The 19,171-nt window shown below is 44.4% G+C and overlaps 1 protein-coding gene across 1 annotated transcript in view; it reads left to right on the top strand.

Moving 5' to 3' along the window:
* Positions 1–19,171, top strand: part of ZYG11B (zyg-11 family member B, cell cycle regulator) — a 682,105-nt gene that overhangs the window by 381,075 nt on the left and 281,859 nt on the right. The window contains exons 7-8 of the mRNA XM_069642180.1: positions 1,018–1,117; positions 1,207–1,257. Of these exons, the coding sequence (XP_069498281.1) occupies positions 1,018–1,117; positions 1,207–1,257 (151 nt within the window). The remainder of the gene's footprint in view (positions 1–1,017; positions 1,118–1,206; positions 1,258–19,171) is intronic.

Genomic DNA, 19,171 nt, shown 5'->3' with positions numbered 1-19,171 from the left:
GACGTTTTCGTCGTACTGTACCTCACATGAACCTATGAGCCCACGTTTCAGCTTCCTTGGTGTACCAAAAACAAATTCCCCATGATAGGTGCTTCTAGTTTATTGCTGCATTTGGCCAGCGCTGCCAACTGCAAGGCATATATTATGAAAGTGGAGCTAGTCCCCGCCCCAGAAGACGCCACTAGACTTAAATCCCCCCATACCCTTGCTCATGAATAGATGGATGAGGTTACCCCAAGAGCCATCAGTAATTTCACCACATTTGTTTTAATACCCCCACCCCCTGTCAAACATTTTCTGTGCTTGAATCTACTTGAATAAAAAGCTTAGGAGGAATATTGGTTAAAAGGCACAAAACACAGTAGAAAAGAAGCACGTGCAGGTACCGTGCAATATAGTGTAAGACATGACCATTGACATTGTAACCAAGTTGACATAGTTTAGGTGTAACTCACGTGATTTTGATGTATTGCCCTTCCTCTAATCAGAATGAATCAAAAGGCTTCTGGAAGAGTTTTTGGTGGGGAGAGGCAGGAACGGGTGGGGATGGCCATAGGGATTAGCATGGCTATGGGCAGGCAATGGGAGGGCTTGTAACCAAACACCTATACACTTTGTGTCCCTACTCAAATATCATTTCTGTCCAAGTGTACTCAAATCTGTATTCAGGCTTTATTGTTGTCACAGTCGACATCTAATATCCCAATCTAAAAAGCACCCCTTTATCTCGTTTTGGAGGATAGGGATGCGTACACGTGCGGTGAAAGTAGGAATGATGGAGAAATGGGACCTTGGTTAGAAATGTATGGTCATTTTACCTTATATTTTTTTCAAATGCTCTTCCTAATTGCCAAAAGCTTGGCGCTATTTGCAGCCCTTAATTGCTGTAACGATACTGCAGAAGGAGGCCCTTTTCTTTGATATGATAGGTTATTTGTATAGTGCCTATACACAATGTGTTTTCAAAGCTTTTTGTCAAACCTCATCATTTGTTGATTCTAAAATTCTCTTTTCTAGATTTGAAGCAGCCAAGCTGGTTATGCAGTGGCTGTGCAATCACGAAGATCAAACAATGCAAAGAATGGCAGTAGCGATAATTTCCATCCTTGCTGCAAAGGTATAATAGAAGTATGCCATTTTTAAAGCAGGATTACTTTAATCCTAATGTGTTTTTTCCCATACTTACGTTAATGTTTTTTCTTCCAGCTTTTAACTGAGCAAACTGCTCAACTTGGTGCTGAACTCTTCATTGTCAAGGTTAGAGAATGCTTCTCTCTGTAAAATACTTTATTGAAAATGTTTGCTTTTTTTTAAATAGAAATCTATAAATTAATGACTGATTGGGCCAATTTTGCCCAATCAGACTGACCATTATTCTGTCTCTTGTAACAAAATCTATACTTGATTACCACCACCCTCATTCTCTGTTAGTAGTAGCGCTCTGTGGCTGGCTCAGTCATCTTTACAAAATGTTTTTCTTCTGCGTGAAATTTGATCCAACAGTTGGCAACTGTGCCTCCCAGTAATGTGGCTTTCAAGCCCTGATAGGGGGGCGGAGATGGCCAGTAACAGCCAGCGCAAAGCAAGGGCCTTGGCAAGGGCTGTGGGCTGTTACCTGCTATGGCCGCACCCCAGGGTTCATCCAGGTTGTGAATTACTTTCTTTTTCCCCCTCTGGAGATTCATGCTGCTTGCGCTTCCAATCACCTGATGGGAAGGAAAAAAGAAAAGATGGCCGCCACCAAAGGGAAAATGGACTAAGTCCCTTTTCCATTTCAGTGGCTGTGACCAGAGCAGGAGGTGCACAGACCGGAACTCAAAGCTCTGGTCCCATGGGTTTTGTTTGGTTTGGGGGGTGGGAAGGCAACAGTGAGAAACTCCCTGTTGCCTCTGCACATTACATTTAAAAAATGCTGCCACCCAGGGAAGGACTACTATTGGAAGGGGACCCTGCCCCCCATATAAATCTATGGTAGCACTACTATACTTAAGGAAGAGTACTGCAGTAAAACCATGTTACCCATTGTTTTTGTAGTATACCTCTCAGCCCTTCCTTAGAGGCCACTGTCCCTTTGGGTTTCTTCCTCTCTAGCTGGGGTTGGTTGTAGCCATGTGTGGACATCATATACTTGGGCTCTGGTCACAGCCATGAAGCTTCTCTGTGTATGGAACTGGTTTAGACTGGGGAGGGGGGCTGCTTCAGACTGACCACAGTATATATTCCAAACCTTAAGTAAGTGACGGCAGTACCTGAGCTGGCTGTTCATGATGGAACAGCCTCCCAGTAATTTGAATGGAGCAGGCGCCTTGTTAGTTGGGTTGGGTTGAGGTGTCCCCAATCAACGTTCTTGTTGCAAGGGCATACAGCACACCTGTATTGAAAAGGGACAACACCTACAATATAGTTACTTCATCTTTAAATGTCTTAGTTGAAATACATACTGGTTCTGTTTTTTGCAGTTAATACATATTTTTGGCTTGGCAGGGTGGCCACCGTCAAAGCCAACATATTGTGTTTTTGTAAAGTAATCTTTCCTTTGTTTTTATGCTTGGACACTTTCAGTGCCTCATGCCAGTCATACACCGCTTTTAAAAACATTGACTGTACCTAATGAGCCTGGTACTTAAGTTTTGCAAAGCGGTTGTTTGTATTGTACATGCTGGGGCCATACAGGAATGGCATCAACTGTAAGACAGACACAAGTGACCACAGTTCAAGGGTGTTTATTTAACATATAATAATACTACAGTCCTAGTGGAGTCTCGTCAAAGAAAAAAGGCCCATACTAAAAAAGAAACTATTGCCAATCCTTACCGCTAAATACAAAATTGTGTGCGGTAATGTTCATGAAAAAGAAAAGTGTTCACAAAACGATATGTCAGGATGTTCAGGCCATCTAGCAAAGCACACACTCTGGCTTTTTCGGCACATGGATACAGTTTTCATTACCAGCACCAGGGCCTTCTGTACCCAAGTCTCTTTACTTCAAAGTCTCTTGATTTAGAGTGCCCGATGTACAAAAACAAAACACAAAGTTCCTTTACTCTTATTCATGCTCCATTCTTGTGATTCACCCTGAATCCCCCTCTTCCAGGCTGAGGTCGCCCTTTTCACATTGTTCAGAGAATATTCTTTCGAATGGATTGTGTCCTCCCACGTATTCCTTATCTTTTGAAATTTTTCTAATATTCAGCTTTGCAGCTTCGTAATTTCTTTCTTCAGCAGGTGGCGGTGTGCGTCGATACCTGTCGACTCAATGTCCCTCTGAGGCCACTGTCTCAATGTCGACGTCACCAAAGGTATATGTAGCACACGCAGCGCCCGTTAGCTTCAGTTCAATTTTTCTGCGCTTACGCTTCGGATACGGTACGCTTAATTGCTTGTGAGGAACATCTTCGAGTAAATCTTAGAGTAAATCTAAAATCTTTTAGTGAATTCGAGAAAATGGCTTCGTCATTGGAGTCTTCCACTCCCATGTTCGGTTTCAAGAAATGCTGTGACTGGTATGGAGATGTCGGTTACGGACCCCCCATAGGATATACCTATGGTGTCTGGGATCCACTCATCCGTCATCGGAGTGTGAGGACTGCCTGTCCATGACGTTGAGAGCGCGCAGAGGGAAGCTTGCGGCAGGTAGGATCCATAAATCCCCTTCGACTCCATCGAAAAAACAAAAACTTCAGACGAGTCGAACTCTTTCACGTCGCCGTAAGAAGAACAAACGATCCCGATTGCGTAGCACCACTCGTCATCGTCTAGACATGGAAAGAAACAGCGCCAAAGATCCCCATCTTCCTCGTCTTCCAGTTCCTCTCCGGAACGGGTCGTTTGCCCCACTAACTCTGCCTCACCAGCCCAGTGGGAAGAGTTTAGACTTGAGCTGTTATAGGTATTTGAGAATGCAGCCTTGTCCCCCTCGACTACACCCAAAAGCCATGCTCCGGTCAAAAGATCACATAAGCATAAAGGCTGTGCGTCGTCGCACCCGGCGGGGAAAATTCCTAGAGAGTGATCGAAGGATCCCTCGAGTCGAGGAATAGTCCCTTCGAGGAATGAGCCGTCGATGTCATTGACGCTGAAAGACACAGCACCATCAGCGTCGAAAGGTGAATCATCGCCGAAATTTTATGAAAAACCATCTACGTTTCGAGCCCCTAGATGCCACACCTGTCGACGCGGTCGATGGAGCCATCAAAGCCGCGACAGTCGCAACTATTTTGGCTCCTTTGACCACAAATAATATGACTACATCAACTACAATGGAGAAAATATATGCCCCTTTGCCTAGGACTGAATATTTAAGTCTCTCACCTCTATTTATGAGGATGCAGAGGAATCTTCAGATGAATCTAGGCCTTTTGGTCTCCAGTATGGTACGCCATCAGTGCCTGAAGCCTTAATTTTAGAGGGTTCAGAATAAAGAATTTACAAGAATGCCTACATGATGCCAGTGGGTTAGAGGTAGAATTCGGCAGGGCAGACCGTGGTGACTATGCAGAGGTTACCTACAGACAATTGATGTCAAGAGTAATGCAATATATGGGTTGGTCTAGACCGACTCCAGTCTTTGAACAGGACGACTTAACTGACATTTTGGACAGGGGACCACAAGAGGACCCAATTGTACCATTCCATGCAGCCTTGCAAAGGCGTGTGGCTACCAACTGGGAGGTGCCTGAGGTTATTCCGGCTGTCAACAAGAAGTTGACTTTGAAATATAGGGTTTCAAGTTCTGATCCATTTTATTTATCAAAACGCCAGAGAGCCTGGTGGTTCCAGCTGCCACCCCAACCAGTAGACAACATGCCTACCCTATAATCCCTCCAGATAGGGATGATGAGCATTATGACGCCCTGGCCCAAAATAATTTTTTCGGCTGGTATTATGATCCTGAAATCGGCTAATGCCACATGCACGTTGGCAAGGTTTACTCACACCCTTTCGTAGTGCATATCCATGGCGGCTGACCATATCCCCGAAAGGGAAGAGCATGACCGGCTTTTAAACCTAGTCAAGGATGGGAAAGATGCAATGTGTAAATGCCTCCAGACTGGTCATGACTCTGCTGACAGTATCAGCAGCGCTATGGCGGCGAGTACAGTTATGCACAAGTTTGCCTGGTTGAGAAAGTCAGGACTTGCTCACGACGTACAATCCAGACTTCTCAACATGCCTTTTGACGGCACTCATTTATTCGGAAGCAAGGCTGGTGAGTGTTTGGAGAAACTGCAAACTTCTAAGGTGCCAGCCAAATCACTTGGCGCTGCAATCGAACAACCTCCAAACTGCCCCACGGGTACACCCTGGAGAGGTAGGTCTTTTCGTCACTAATCCACATTTGGAAGGGGCAGAGAATAGCCAGCTCAGAGGCCAGAGAAGATTCCCCTGTGGTGGATGGGGAAGAAGTACTAATACCGCAGCAGCAGCAGCAGCGGCTACCTTTCCATCAGCCCCCCCAAAACCTCACTGAGGACTTGGTTCACAAGACTGCAGTGGGAGGCAGACTGTCACAACCACAGGCCTCTCTCCAAAGGGGGTTTATCGACCAGGGGCAGAACCTTACCGTCGGACGACTTTACCCTGCAATAAAGGCTACTGACATGAACGGCCGAGACGTGTGTCTAAAAGTGCGGATTCATTGATGGATTTGACCTGGCAGACCCTAATGGCCATACTGTGCAGGGCATCTACAACATTGTTGATTTTTGCCTGGTGTTAAGTCATCAGCCTTTTTTCTGGAGCGGAGTTCGGGAGCCGAGTTTGTGGAGCAGTCTGCAGCAGTCACTGCCTTTCGACGTCCTTTTGCGGAAGAAGATCTTTATTAACCCGAACAAACCCGCGGAGCGGGGAGCGGAGTTCGGGAGCCGAGTTTGTGGAGCAGTCTGCAGCAGTCACTGCCTTTCGACTTCCTTTTGCGGAAGAAGATCTTTATTAACCCGAACAAACCCGCGGAGCGGAGTTCGGGAGCCGAGTTTGTGGAGCAGTCTGCAGCAGTCCACTGCAGACCCGGAGCAGGACCGACATGGAACCTGAGGACCGACCAGGGAAGAAATCAGGCAGAGCTTTGAACATACCTCCCACGAACACCGTAAGAGGTAACAAAATAACCAAAATAACCATCGAGGAGGAGCTGCACGTCGAGCCTGAACGTCTATGTACGGAGGAGAAAGTGCAGGAGACGAACTTGATTATGGTTAACAAAACACAGGAAAACAGCTTGAAGCCGGGGGTAACCCCACCCCGCAAGCAAAAGGGTGAAACCGGTCCAAATAAAACAAACCTTATCAAAACTAGTGCGGCCCAGATGGACAACACTCTCCCCACGGACCCTGCAAAATCATCCGGTGAGAAGGAGCAAGCACCTACTAGCTCCCGGACCTCGCCTCAGACACCTAGGGGAGACGGAGCCAGAGAGGCGAGGCCCGCCGAGACCGACGATGACGCCGACGACGTATTTGCAAAGACTCGAGGCAGCCCGCCCGTAGCCAGCAGAGATCTGTGTACCGCCCTAGAGGCGAGTGCCCCGAGCGTTGGAGCGGTCGGAGGACGGCCCCCGCTCGAGGCTAGCCAGAGCGTTGCAGGCATGTCGGGCAACCTCTCAGCCATGGACCGGGAAAGTCTGGAGCCGGTTAAAACCATCACAGAAGCCGGTGTTGAACAGGACTCTCAAGAGGTAACGCCCGGGATAATCATTACACAAGAAAGCGGAGTAAAACCCAGTAAAAAGGTTAGTTCGCAGAGTCCCGAAGATTTAGGGCTCACAGAGAAGCTAAACGAAAAAAGAAACGATTCAGCGCTGAGATCAATAGGCACAGACCAGTCCAGAAAGGGACATTTAACAACAGAACAATGCTATGGGCCGGACATAGGCGACCCCAGGCTACCTATAACACTGGAAAACCAAATGCTCATCACAAAGACGATCCCTTTGAAAACGGCAAAAAAGCAGACATCAAAATTAACAAATAACTGCGCAGTCTTGCAAAGCGAGGCGGAAGAAATCGCCACAGAGGATCAGGAGAAGAACGAAACAAACCCGGCAAGAAACTCTGGGGGGAAAAACTTCAAGTAGCAGCTCGAAAAATCCCACAAACAAAGCTCAGAAAACTAAACAAAAAACAGCAGAGAAAAAGAACTATACCAACAAGGAAAGAAGCAAAAAAAGGTCCAGAAACTGTAGGGGAGGAACAGAAACTCCCCCCAAAGGAGCACGAAATTGTAAAGATCATTAAAAGAAGTAGAAAAATAAAGGAAAACTTACCAAATCCGCTCTTCTCACGTCCACTGCAGTCTTTCTTCACTAAACAATTCAAAAGAAAGTTAACTGCTGAATTAGTAGTCTCTGACGCCGAAATGTTGGAACTATCTCTTGAACAAAGAGTTCCGAACAGAAACACACAGAATCAATTTGGACGTACAATTACTAACAAGCTAGAGTACCCTCGACCGCAAGAGGAAGCGAGGGCGAAATCACGAACAACGAAAAACCGGCAAGCATACCAACTCAAAATACGCCAGGGCAAGACAAACTAATGGGGTTTGCGCAAGCAGGAAACAGGACCACGACACCGAAGAGCCCTACAACCGAGCAACCAGCAAACGGGCAAATACGGCCAATAGAACAACGATACGCACAGACCTTACCGCATCTACCAACGTCTCCAATAAACCCCCCAGAAACAACTAGGGAAACAGAATCCTCACAACCGAGCCGGGCAGGTGAAAAACAAAAGTCGACAAAGAAACAAAACAGAGCCGAACAAGATCAAAACAGATCCATTGATCCTGGAAACCGTGACCATGAAATCCTACAAAAAAGGACAGAGAACACTCCCTTTACGCCAAAAAACCGCCGCCTCAGCGACATCGCAGCAGGTTTGCAAAAAGCTACCACAAATGACAAACCTGATATGATCGCAATCATGTCGGCAATGTCAGTGGTCTTAGCTCCTTTCTGCAAGCTATATGAGGCAATAAAAGAAGACATCAGAGACAACACAGCGGTCCTGATGAATACAATAGCAAAGATCACACACGTGGAGAGTTACATAACGGCAATCGAAGACCAGGAAAAATGTGCAAAACACCTCAGGACTAAGAAAATTGAAGAGCTGGAAAGGAAGATCGCTAACCTAGAAGGACGCACAGTCGATCAGAGGAGGTTGGGAGACGAGGCAACAAGATCACAGCCGGTGGAAGAAAAAAAAAGGGAAGAAGAAAGGCCGTCAGCGCTTACAAACCAAGGGACAAAACAACTCCAAGCAAGCACTGGCCCTGGTTCGAGCATGGCGTTAGGCAGAGTTAGAGAGGAATTCGTTCATTTTAGGCACACTAGCAAAGAACAAACAGTACAGCAGAAAGAAACACAGAATGCGGACCGGATTACCATAAGCTCACCACGAACAATAGAAGCTTTCTGCTAGATAACGCCCTAATGAATGTCTCAACACACGAACATTTCAATTAGCTCAGATGAGGACAACTCCCCCTTAAACACGGGAACATCATCACCAAATAGAGTAAGCCGTTACAAAACAACACAAGGGACTGAACAAGTTAAATCAAACGGAGTAAAAACGAAAGAACAGTTAGGAGCAACATCGCCTAGAGAGCCAAGACCAGTCCCAGGGAGTTCCCAAGAAAAAACAAGGATGAAATGGAGAAGTAAGGCGACTTCTCAAATTCAACATAATAAGAGCAAAATACGCGTTTTCAAATTGGAGCAAAAAGAGGAGGGAAAAAATCACATGATCCTAAAACGTTCGACGGTAATGTACCTGATGAAGAAAACGAAATCTCTGAGGAATATGGTAACAGAGGACATAAAGCGGGTGGAACTCTATCACAGAAAAAAATTAGCTAAAGCATATTTACATGTTAAAAGCGAAGCAGTGGAAAAACTTGACGATACAGCCTTTGAAGAAATGGAGAAAATGGGTTTTAAATTAATAGAAGTGGCAAACGCGGAAAAAAAAGAAGAAACTAAAGAAAATGACCCAAGACAAGGAGAGAAAGTAAGATCGAAAAACACAGCAACGAAAATACAGACTCCCAACCTACAGAACCACACAGAAGACACTGAAGGGAACAAGCCTTACAAAATGGTGAAGGAGCGCTACCAAGTACCTGGCCATGGAGCCAGATAGGGAAAAGCAGAGAAAGACATAACAAAAAAGAAATCGGTAGATGAAGCCGAAGTCCAGGCAAAAACCAAATGGTATGGCCTATTCAAGCTGGAACGACGCAACGCAGTGAAGGAGAGAGCACCGTTAAACCGTCCAAAGATACTTCAGATAATGAACAGTGCAAAGGAGTTGAGACACCTGACGACGGAAAACATCAAATTAGTCGAACCCTACCACAGGCAAGACAGACCGAAAGCCTAAATAGACATTGAAGCAGATAGCAGGAAAAAAATAGGATTAAAAGCCTATCAAGAACTGAAAGAGATGGGCTTTCTGCTAACAGATCTAAATAACCAGAAAACGAAAAATGAAGGAAATCAGCAGACACTACTTAACAGACAAAAACAAAATCCAAACAAGGAAAATCATATAGAAGAAAATAGCCAGAACCATCAGGACCTAAGCCTACAAGGAAATAAAGACGTGGCAGAACACCCAGAAGTAAGGAAACAGAGAGAATCAACGCCGCCAGCGCGCAAACTACAAGGTCCATGGAACTGGTTACGCTCCACGATAAATGCAAACAATACCAAATAGCAACGACAAGGGCCAGTCCTCCAAGACAGCCAGAGCCCAGTGGGAAAAGAGGAACGGCCCGCAAATGAGAGCTATAGCCTGGGGTCATGGAATACCCGAGGACATAACCATCTTACGCAGATAAGCAACGTAAATCTGGGTCGTTATGACATACTATGCCTACAGGAAACCTGGCTATCAGCCAAACCAACACTTGATGGCTTCACGGTTCAGATTTCTCCGGCGGTCAAAGGCCTTCTGGGAGGACCTTCAGCGGGCCTTTTGACAGCAGTTAAAACAGGCCGGGGTATGGATGAGCCAAAAAAATGGAAGGAAGCATACGAGATGCTGGTATCGCTGACTACTTGGCCCGCTCATAACAACAAACAAAGAGGAAAGTGCAAAAAAAAACTCGCCATTATCAATTGCTATTGGAATCCCCAGCGGATGTCAACCGAAACCTTCTGTCTAAATATGGGGAGCACGATAGATCAGTTATATGAAGCATTCAAGGACATCAATATCATATGCGGTGACCTAAACGCGAACTGCAGCGAGACAAACAGCACAACCCCGAAACGTTCAGACCACTCTCAAAACCGAGGGAAAGCGTGGAACGAGTTGATTTCGGGAAGAGACATCCAAAACATCGCAACGCTATTCCCAAACCAAATCAATATTCCGACCTGGGAATGTGGAGAGTCAAAAGCCTCAATAGACCATATCTGCATGTCAGCAGGCATGATTGACTCGATGACGAGTTTCAGAGTTGAAAAAACTAGCAACAGTGATCACAACCTGGTCACCTGCTCGTGGAAAGGTACGAAAACAACAAAACTAAGATACCCTCTAGAAACAGAAGCTAATAACCAGAGCACCAGACTAAAGCTCACAGAAAAGGACATAAAGAAATTTAGACTTGCATGGGGAAACAAACTTAAGTCAAAAAGGAAGATATAAAAAGACCGGACTGCACTCCTTTCCTAGTACTCTACAGAAAACAAAGGGGAAAACCCAATCAGGTTTTCAACCACCAACATGCTTACAACATTGAACTGGTGAACCAAAGAAAACTGATCCGGACTCTAAGGAGAAGAGCCAAAAAATCAAATGCCAAGTCAGACTGGGACCTCTGGCATAAAGAGAGAAAGAAATATGCAAACTGGCTAAAACAACATAAGGCCCTTCAACACCAGATAGATGCAGAGGCGATGATGAAAATTCTGGAGTCAAAAAACTCAAGCGCATTTTGGTCCCTTCTTAACAAATCGACCATTGCGAAATCTACACCGCTGTGTAATGCAGTATCGGAGGAGAAATGGATAACCCACATCTCATCAGAATTCGAAGAGGCTGAAAATCAAACATCGCTCGTACCAGAAAACATCGGCACAAACTGGATAAATGTAACAAGTCAGGAAGATATAAAAGCAAAGATCATGAAGCTAAAGGCCTCCAGAGCCCCGGGACCGGACGGGCTCAGCAACGCAATGCTATAACAATTTCCCACACAATGGTCAGAGGTAATAAGCGAAATTTTTGAAGAGTGTGAACATACTAAGAAAATCCCAGAATCGTGACTCAAAGCGGTTATAGTCCCGATCTACAAAAAGGGCGCCCGCGAAGACCCGGCAAACTATAGACCAATCGGCCTCTTAGACGTCATCGGCAAAATATACGCATCTCTCTTGCTAGACAGCTTCAGGGTCTGGGAAAAAACCGCCAATTTCAAAGACAACTTACAAGTGGGCTTTCAAAGAAACGGATCCACTGGAATAAACATCATGATTATTAACATCCTAACGGCCAAGATAAAAGAAGGGGCCCCAAAGCTCTATTTAGCTGTTATCGACCTATCTAAGGCTTTCGACAAAATAGATAGAAACCTTCTGTGGGCAAAACTCCAGAGCTGGAACAGTCCATCGCAAGTCCTGGAAACTATGAAAGCGCTCCACACAGACAACACTGTCAGAATCAAACTCAGCCAGGAAGGAACTCTGTCAGAAGAAATTAAGATAACACGTGGGGTTAAACAGAACTGCCCCCTAGCTCCAACCCTCTTCATTTAATTTCTGAGCGATTTCCAACACACCGAAAAAGAAATCGGGTGTTTTCCACCAAAAATAGGCAACACCACGGTACCAAGATTACTATACGCTGACGATATTATCCTGATGGACCAGACAAAAATTGGTCTCCAGCGGAAACTAGATAATCTGGCGAAGTACATCAACCAAAACCGCCTGATCATTAATAAGAACAAAACAAGTGTTGGTTCTCGAAAAAACACAGAGTTCAAAATCCAAACAACGAATATTCTACTTGGAAAAAGAAAAGCTAGAAACAGTAAAATTGATCAAATACTTAGGAGTCGACCTGGACAGCACCAAAACAGCTCAAACAATGCAGCGGACTCTATGGGATAAAGCAAAGCGGCTAGCAGCACAGACCCGACTGGTCGATAAGAAGTTTGGGAAATTCTCCCTGACACCGGCCATAAACTTCTATAAAGGAAAAGTGATCCCCGCCCTGACTTATGGAATGGAAGTATCACTCTCAATGCCAAAAAACATCTGGACAAAACTGGAAGGCCTAATATGGAAATCAGTTTTGGGAGTCCCAAATTCTACCTCAATGGCAGCGATAAGAAGGGAGCTGGGTTTGGTATCACTCGAATCCATGGTGGATCAAGCAGCAATGAACTTTTTCAGGAAAATTATCCTGGAGGAGCGCTCCCCAGTCATCGCTATGATCAAAGAGGAGATGGATTTAGCCAAATGCGCAGCCTTGGAAGTATGGAAGGAAAAAAGAAGAGCGAAATTACTAGAAATTGCGTGCTCAGAGAAAGAACTGAAAGAAAACCCTGACAGAATAAAGAAAAAAGTAGTCATGATGGACTGGATCAGAACGCTAGATCTCCCAACAAAAAATAAACTTCTCACCCATCTCCCCCCAACTTTCAATAAAGCGAAATCGCCAATCAAATACTGCAAAAAATTCCCAGATAAAAGGAAACGAAATCTGCTCATAAAAGCAAGATTAAATCTGTTACCGACCAAAAATACTTTCGATTAGATCGACTTCAGAGGAGGCAAACTTTCGATTATGCAACAAACCAGATACAAAAGAAACCTTAAAGCATCTGATACTCACCTGTGAAAATAACAAACAGAAGAGAAACACGTACCTACTACCTTTGGTTGAAAATCCATGGATATTTGAAGAAACAGAGATATGGAATAGACTGATTTCGGGAGAATCTACAAGGTGGTCGATGGCCATGGCGAACTTAATTGAGGCAACTTTCAAGCAGTTAAGAGAAAGCCCTACAACAGTGACTCCAAGTATAGTAGAAGATTCGGGCACAGACGATAGGGAAACTCCGGTCCCAACGATCAACAAACAAATAACCAACAAATAATACTTAACAACTTTGAGCACGCACACTGTGAACAGGGCCACATAGCCGGGGTCCTTATATCCGAGGCGAGATACAGAGACAAAGAAAGAACGACAGAAGAAAACAAAGGGAAAGATAAAGATAAAGACGAAATATCAAACTGTTCGATACATTTTTCAGATTTTCTTTTCTGAATAAAATAAACCGGGAAAAAAATAAATAAATAAATAATGTAAATAAGTGACTAATGTTGAAATATTAATTAAAAGGTTTGGCTCTCCCTACTAGATGCAAGAAAGAAATAAGAGAAACTTAGGTGGGCGGCAACAGCAACCAGAAAAATAAATCTAAGAAATCTCTTCAGATAGAACACTGTGAACACAGAGATCAGCGTTTCTATGCTCACTGCTATAACGATGACTAATAGGACTTCAGAAAGTAAACTAGACACGCTGCTCGGCACTACAGAGCGCATGTCCTTAGAAATGCAGCGCGAACAGCAGAGATGGATGGTAAAGGCTCATGCTGACTTGATGTGTTCTTTTGAAAAGCAGCACGTGCAGCAGAGATTAATTGTTGTGGCACGTGCTGACTTTAAACTTTCTCCACACAGTCGCTCGTGCCGTAACATGTAACTATTAAACGTTCAAGAAGCAGGCATTTCCAATAAAGTTCCAATAAAGTACTTGTTAATTAAAGCTAACATATAACCACAGTCTTTACTTCATTCAAAAGCTGAGACTTATTGGGGTTTTCAAACTTGTTACTGGAGACTAGAAAGTACTTTGAAGTACACTTCGCTTTCCAGATGACTTCAAGATCCTTAACACTCGACCTCCTTGATTCCTTGATTAAGTACCACGGTGCCAAAATCTAAGAGAAGTACAGGCCTAAAAATCAGGAGCTTTACAACACAGGATCAGTTCAGCAGATGACATAGGATGAAATGCAGTTGAGAATTCCCTTCTTTTGAACAAAGGGAATTCTCAACCAATCAAATCTCTAGAAAGATCCTCCATCTTTGCTTGGGCTGCTGTCACTGCTCTAAGCACAGTGTTAGGCAAACTCTTATTAATATTATTAAAAACTCTACCAATCTCATAATAAACTGGTCTACGTCCTAGGTACAACCCTGACAAATGGAAAGGGAGCAAAACAATGCTCTAAGAGAAACAAACAAAAAGGTATAAGCATTAACCCTTTCCTGTACTCCATGTAAGATGGTCTGTACTGGGTCTGTGGATTTTAAAAGACTAGTAATGTTAATGGCAACTTTACATCTCCTGGGAGACAGTCAGTCCCAGAAAAATGGAGTCTGAGTTGGAAGTCTAAAAGACAACCCTGCGTCACTGCACTGAAGGTGCTGTGTAACACACAGTAAAAAGATGCCTGTGGAGTAGGTGAGGCTCCACAGTCTATGAACACAATGTTAAACGCACAAGCAAAACACAGTGGGAAAAAGGGCTCACGCTCTTACCAGGTGAAAAAAAGAAATCCTAGAAATCCAGCAAAGCTGCTGAGGGACTCGCTAGGTAAGGGCAATTAGCCATATATGAGAATTCTCCCTAACAGGTTGGTACTCCCCTTTTTAATCCCCAAGGAGGGAGGATTGAAACCCATCTTGGACTGAAGAGACTTGAACAAGTTCGGACACGTTCAAAGTCGTAACTCTTTCTCAGATCATTCAGTCCCTACAACTTCAGGATTGGATGGTATCATTGGACCTTCAGGATGCTTACTTTCGTCTGGTGATCCATCGCAAGCACAGACAGTACCTGAGGTTCGCCGTTGGCTGGTCTCATTATCAATTTCGGGTTCTGCCATTTGGGCTGACCGCCGCCCTAGGGTTTTCACCAAACTGATGGTGGTTGTGGTAGTGAGTCTACGGAGAGGGGGAGTTCACGTTTACCCCCTGTGACGTTCTGATGTGGGTTTTGCCGAGGCTCGTGCCGAGTGGTGGAGATGTTGAAGATCAGGAAGTCCCTACTGTATGGCCTTTCCTCTAATGCCTGCAAATCTTTTCTCTTGGTCGCCTAGGAGACGAGCGCGCGCGAGGAAGAGAAGGAGGACGGTTTGTCCTGGGCGTATTGAGAGAGGAGAAGAAGACCGCCGGTGAAAGAAAGTGAAGCCCGATCAAAATATACCGGTGAGAGAAAGAAAAGGCCTATCCTGTTCCGAAAGAAGTGATGTTGTGCCGTTGCACAAAGTTATACTCGAACTTTTAAGCTATTAATAAGCGATTGTTTGAATTCGCTACACAGTTCGTTATTTTAAAGTTGAGCAAACCTGAAGAGGGAGAGGCCTGATACCAAAACAAACTGAAAGAGCTGCGCTGAGGTGGACAGCTGATCCCCAGAGGAGAGTGTCGAGGGGCGGAGTTTCTACCAACAGGAGCAGCGCTGAAGAAAACAGCTGAGCGGGTAAGAGAGCGTCGAGGGGCGGAGTTTTTGCCGACAGGAGCCGCGCTGAGCTAAACAGCTGATCAGAGCTGCCGAGTGACGGACAGGTTCAAAGTCGAGCCCTGGGAGGGAACTAGTACCGAAAAGAGAATGAAGGTACGGGGTTTTGAGAGACTGTAAAGTGGAAAGCAAAAGAGGGGACCAAAGATAAGACTCAGCCTAATGACTATGCACCGAATATTTTTAAAGGAAGAGAAGGGAAATTGAGGTATACCCTCCTGCTGAGAATAAGAGTGAAAAGAAAGGGATTCGTTTAGAGACAGTAGGAGAGTCATGAAACCCTAAAGACTATATGCAACTAACTACTAAAGGCAGAGAGTCTACATATTATATTTCAAGCCGGAACAAGAACCAAGTGTAAAGAAGGCCAGGGTGCTAGATCAAGGAACTTACACTGAACATTCTATATGATTAAAGCCTAAACAGAAATACAAGCTTAAAAGAAAGTAAGAAGCTGAGTTTAGTGAAGACTTACCTGAACTGATCTGCTCCGCCTCGCTCGAAGATTTCTCACTCAACGAGAAACTATATCAAGAGTCTACGTGTATCCTTTTTTCTGAAAGAAACTTAAAGAAAAGAGAAAGTACATATTAACTTAATAAAAGAATTGGGTTCTCGTTGTAATCCAACCAACCTACGTAGTGGCTCTGAGTATCATTCTTGTCTTAAAGGCCATTCTCACAATTGGTGTCAGAAGTGGGATAGGAGAACGCTATGGAGGACCTTATTAAAACCCTAAGTGAGGGGCAACAATTATTACAACAGGCATTACAATTACAGACTCAGCAGGCCCAAGCAGACAGACTAGCATTTCAGCAAGCCTTACAAATGCAGCAAGCCCAACTACTTGAGGTTACCACTACCAGGAACAACACTCCTGTACCCACCTCGGTGTTACAAAAATACGCAACAGGAGAAGACCCTGCACATTTTTTTGTGAATTTTGAAAGAGTTGCTCGAAATGCGCAGTGGCCAGCCGAGAGATGGTGCCATTACATTGCACCATTGATGACCGGGGAAATGCAGGCAGCTTATCAAACAGCCAACCCTACAGGAGACACTACGTATGGAGATATGAAGAAAGTAGTGTTAGAGAGGATGGGACACGATGAAGAAACGTATCGCATGAAATTCAGAGACATCAAGTTGGGTGGAGAGGAAACTCCTAGACAGTTGTACTACCGAGTTAAAGAACTGGCAGAAAAATGGTTACAACCCACTGTGTCCTCTCCAAATGAAATAACGGAGAAAGTGATATTAGAACAATTTATTGAGGCTCTTCCTGGTCCTGTTCAGAGATGGGTTAAACAACACCATAGACTGTCTTTAAGGGAAGCAGTAGATGTGGCATCGGCATATCAAAAGGCTGGACAGGGCCGGATAATGACGTATCCGACAGCTAATAAGTTACATCATCCTATGAATAAACCAGTGCCTCCATCGAGATGGCCACATTCTATGTTGAAGAAACCTGAAGGAGAAGTTTTACGTTCCCGACCAAACAGTGAGGGTCCTAGCAATTATCGTCCTTTTACCTCCACAGTTCGAGGTCCTCAATGTTTTGATTGCGGGGAATGGGGCCATCTTGCTAGGTTCTGTCCAAAGAAAACAAAGACGGAACCAATGGATGTGGGGGTCTTCGACTCCTTGAAAGAAAATGAATATTTGGAATACCCACCTGGAAAACAACCTCAATACCTGTATACTTGTGATGCGGAAGTGGATGGAAAGCACACAACTGCATTGATCGACTCCGGGAGTCTACAGACCGCTATAACACAAGAGTTGGTAGGTGAAGCTTATCGATCTTCTGGGGAAATTCCAATACGTTGTGTACATGGGGATGTAAAATCTTACCCATCAAAGAATATCCAGATTAAGCTAGGCGGGGAGACCATGGGGGTGAAAGCAGCGGTTCTTCCCAATCTGCCAAAGCCATTATTAGTTGGGTCAGATATACCTGAGTTACCTAAGTTAATACATAAAATTGAGAAGAGCTGGTGGGAAACTGCCCCTTTCTTTGAAGAAGAAATCGACCCTCCAACCAATAAAGCATTTAAGAGTAAAAAATTAAAGAAACTTCAAAAAAAAGAATGGAAGAGTAAGAATGTACTTCCCATAGCAGTGGACTGGAAGATAGAGGAAGATGGTGATAGTTTCAGGACCGCTCAAGATCTAGACCCCTTACTTCAGTATGCCAGGGAACGAGCTTTGGAAGATCCTAAGAGTCAAGGTCCCCATTTCATCAAAGAGAAAGGGTTGTTGTACCGAGTGAGTAAATCCCGAACTGGGGATGAGTTGAAGCAACTGGTAGTTCCTCAGAAATATTATCCAACAGTATTAGAAGTCGGGCACGTACAAGTTGGGGAGGGACACCTAGGAACAGAGAAGACGACTAAGAAGATTTTAGACAGATTTTACTGGCCAGGGGTTTATCAACAAGTATTTAGATTTTGTCAAGCCTGTGAGGAATGCCAAAAGAAGAATAGGGCCAACGTAAAGAAAGCTCCTCTACAACCAATGCCCCTAGTACAAGAACCATTCAGCAGAATTGGTATCGATATTGTCGGACCTATTGATCCCACGAGAAGAGGTCATAAATACATCCTCGTTGTGGTAGACTATGCTACTCGCTACCCAGAAGCTTTCCCCTTAAAAGCCACTAATATACAACAGATATGTGACGTATTAATCCCTTTTATAGGTCGAGTGGGGATTCCCCGAGAAATTGTTACAGACCGAGGAACAAACTTTATGTCCAGTGTGATGAAACAAGTCTGCGATACATTAAAGATAGAACATCTGAAGACAGCAGTATACCATCCACAAACTGATGGGTTAGTAGAACGCTATAACCAGACTATCAAGCAGATGATAAGGAAAACAACCTCAACAGAAGACAAAGACTGGGACCGAATACTACCGTGGATACTAATGACCCTCAGAAATACTCCACAATCTTCCACAGGCTTCTCACCCTTCGAATTGTTGTTTGGAAGACCCGTGAGGAGTTTGTTAGACGTATTGAAGGAGAATTGGGAGGAACAACCAGAACGGGCGTTGTCCCTAACTGAATATGCCTCACAACTGCAAGAACGAATAGAAAGACTACGGGTTGTAGCAAGAGATAATCTTCTCCAAGCTCAGTTGAACCAAGAGAAATATTACAACCAGAAAGCCCAACTTCGTACCTTTAAGAAAGGAGATCAGGTTCTAATCTTAATGCCCACGTCAGACAACAAGATGTTAGCCAGTTGGAAGGGACCTTTCGAGATCCAAGAAGTTTTGGGTCCCTTAACATATAAAGTGAAGCAACCCGGTAGTAGACTTATGTGTCGGACGTATCATGTGAATTTGCTTAAGAAGTGGATTCCACAGATACAGAACGTTGCTATGATCACTAATGATGTACCAGTAGAAGGAAACTTTCCCCAGATAAAAGAGAAAATAGGTGTCGAAGGGTTAAATATCAACATGGAGTTAACGGTACTACAGAAATCTGAGCTGTCTCATCTTTTACAAGATTTTGATGACGTATTCTCTTCTCTTCCAGGAAGAACTAGTCTAACCTACCATCGTATAGAAACTAAACCAGGGTCTATAGTACGACT

The sequence above is a fragment of the Ambystoma mexicanum genome, chromosome 1q, assembly GCF_040938575.1.
Source record: "Ambystoma mexicanum isolate Mex_15411 chromosome 1q, UKY_AmexF1_1, whole genome shotgun sequence".
Classification (NCBI taxonomy): Eukaryota; Metazoa; Chordata; class Amphibia; order Caudata; family Ambystomatidae; genus Ambystoma; species Ambystoma mexicanum.
The sequence above is the reverse complement of the archived record's forward strand: the minus strand, read 5'-3'. Positions and strand labels throughout refer to the sequence as shown.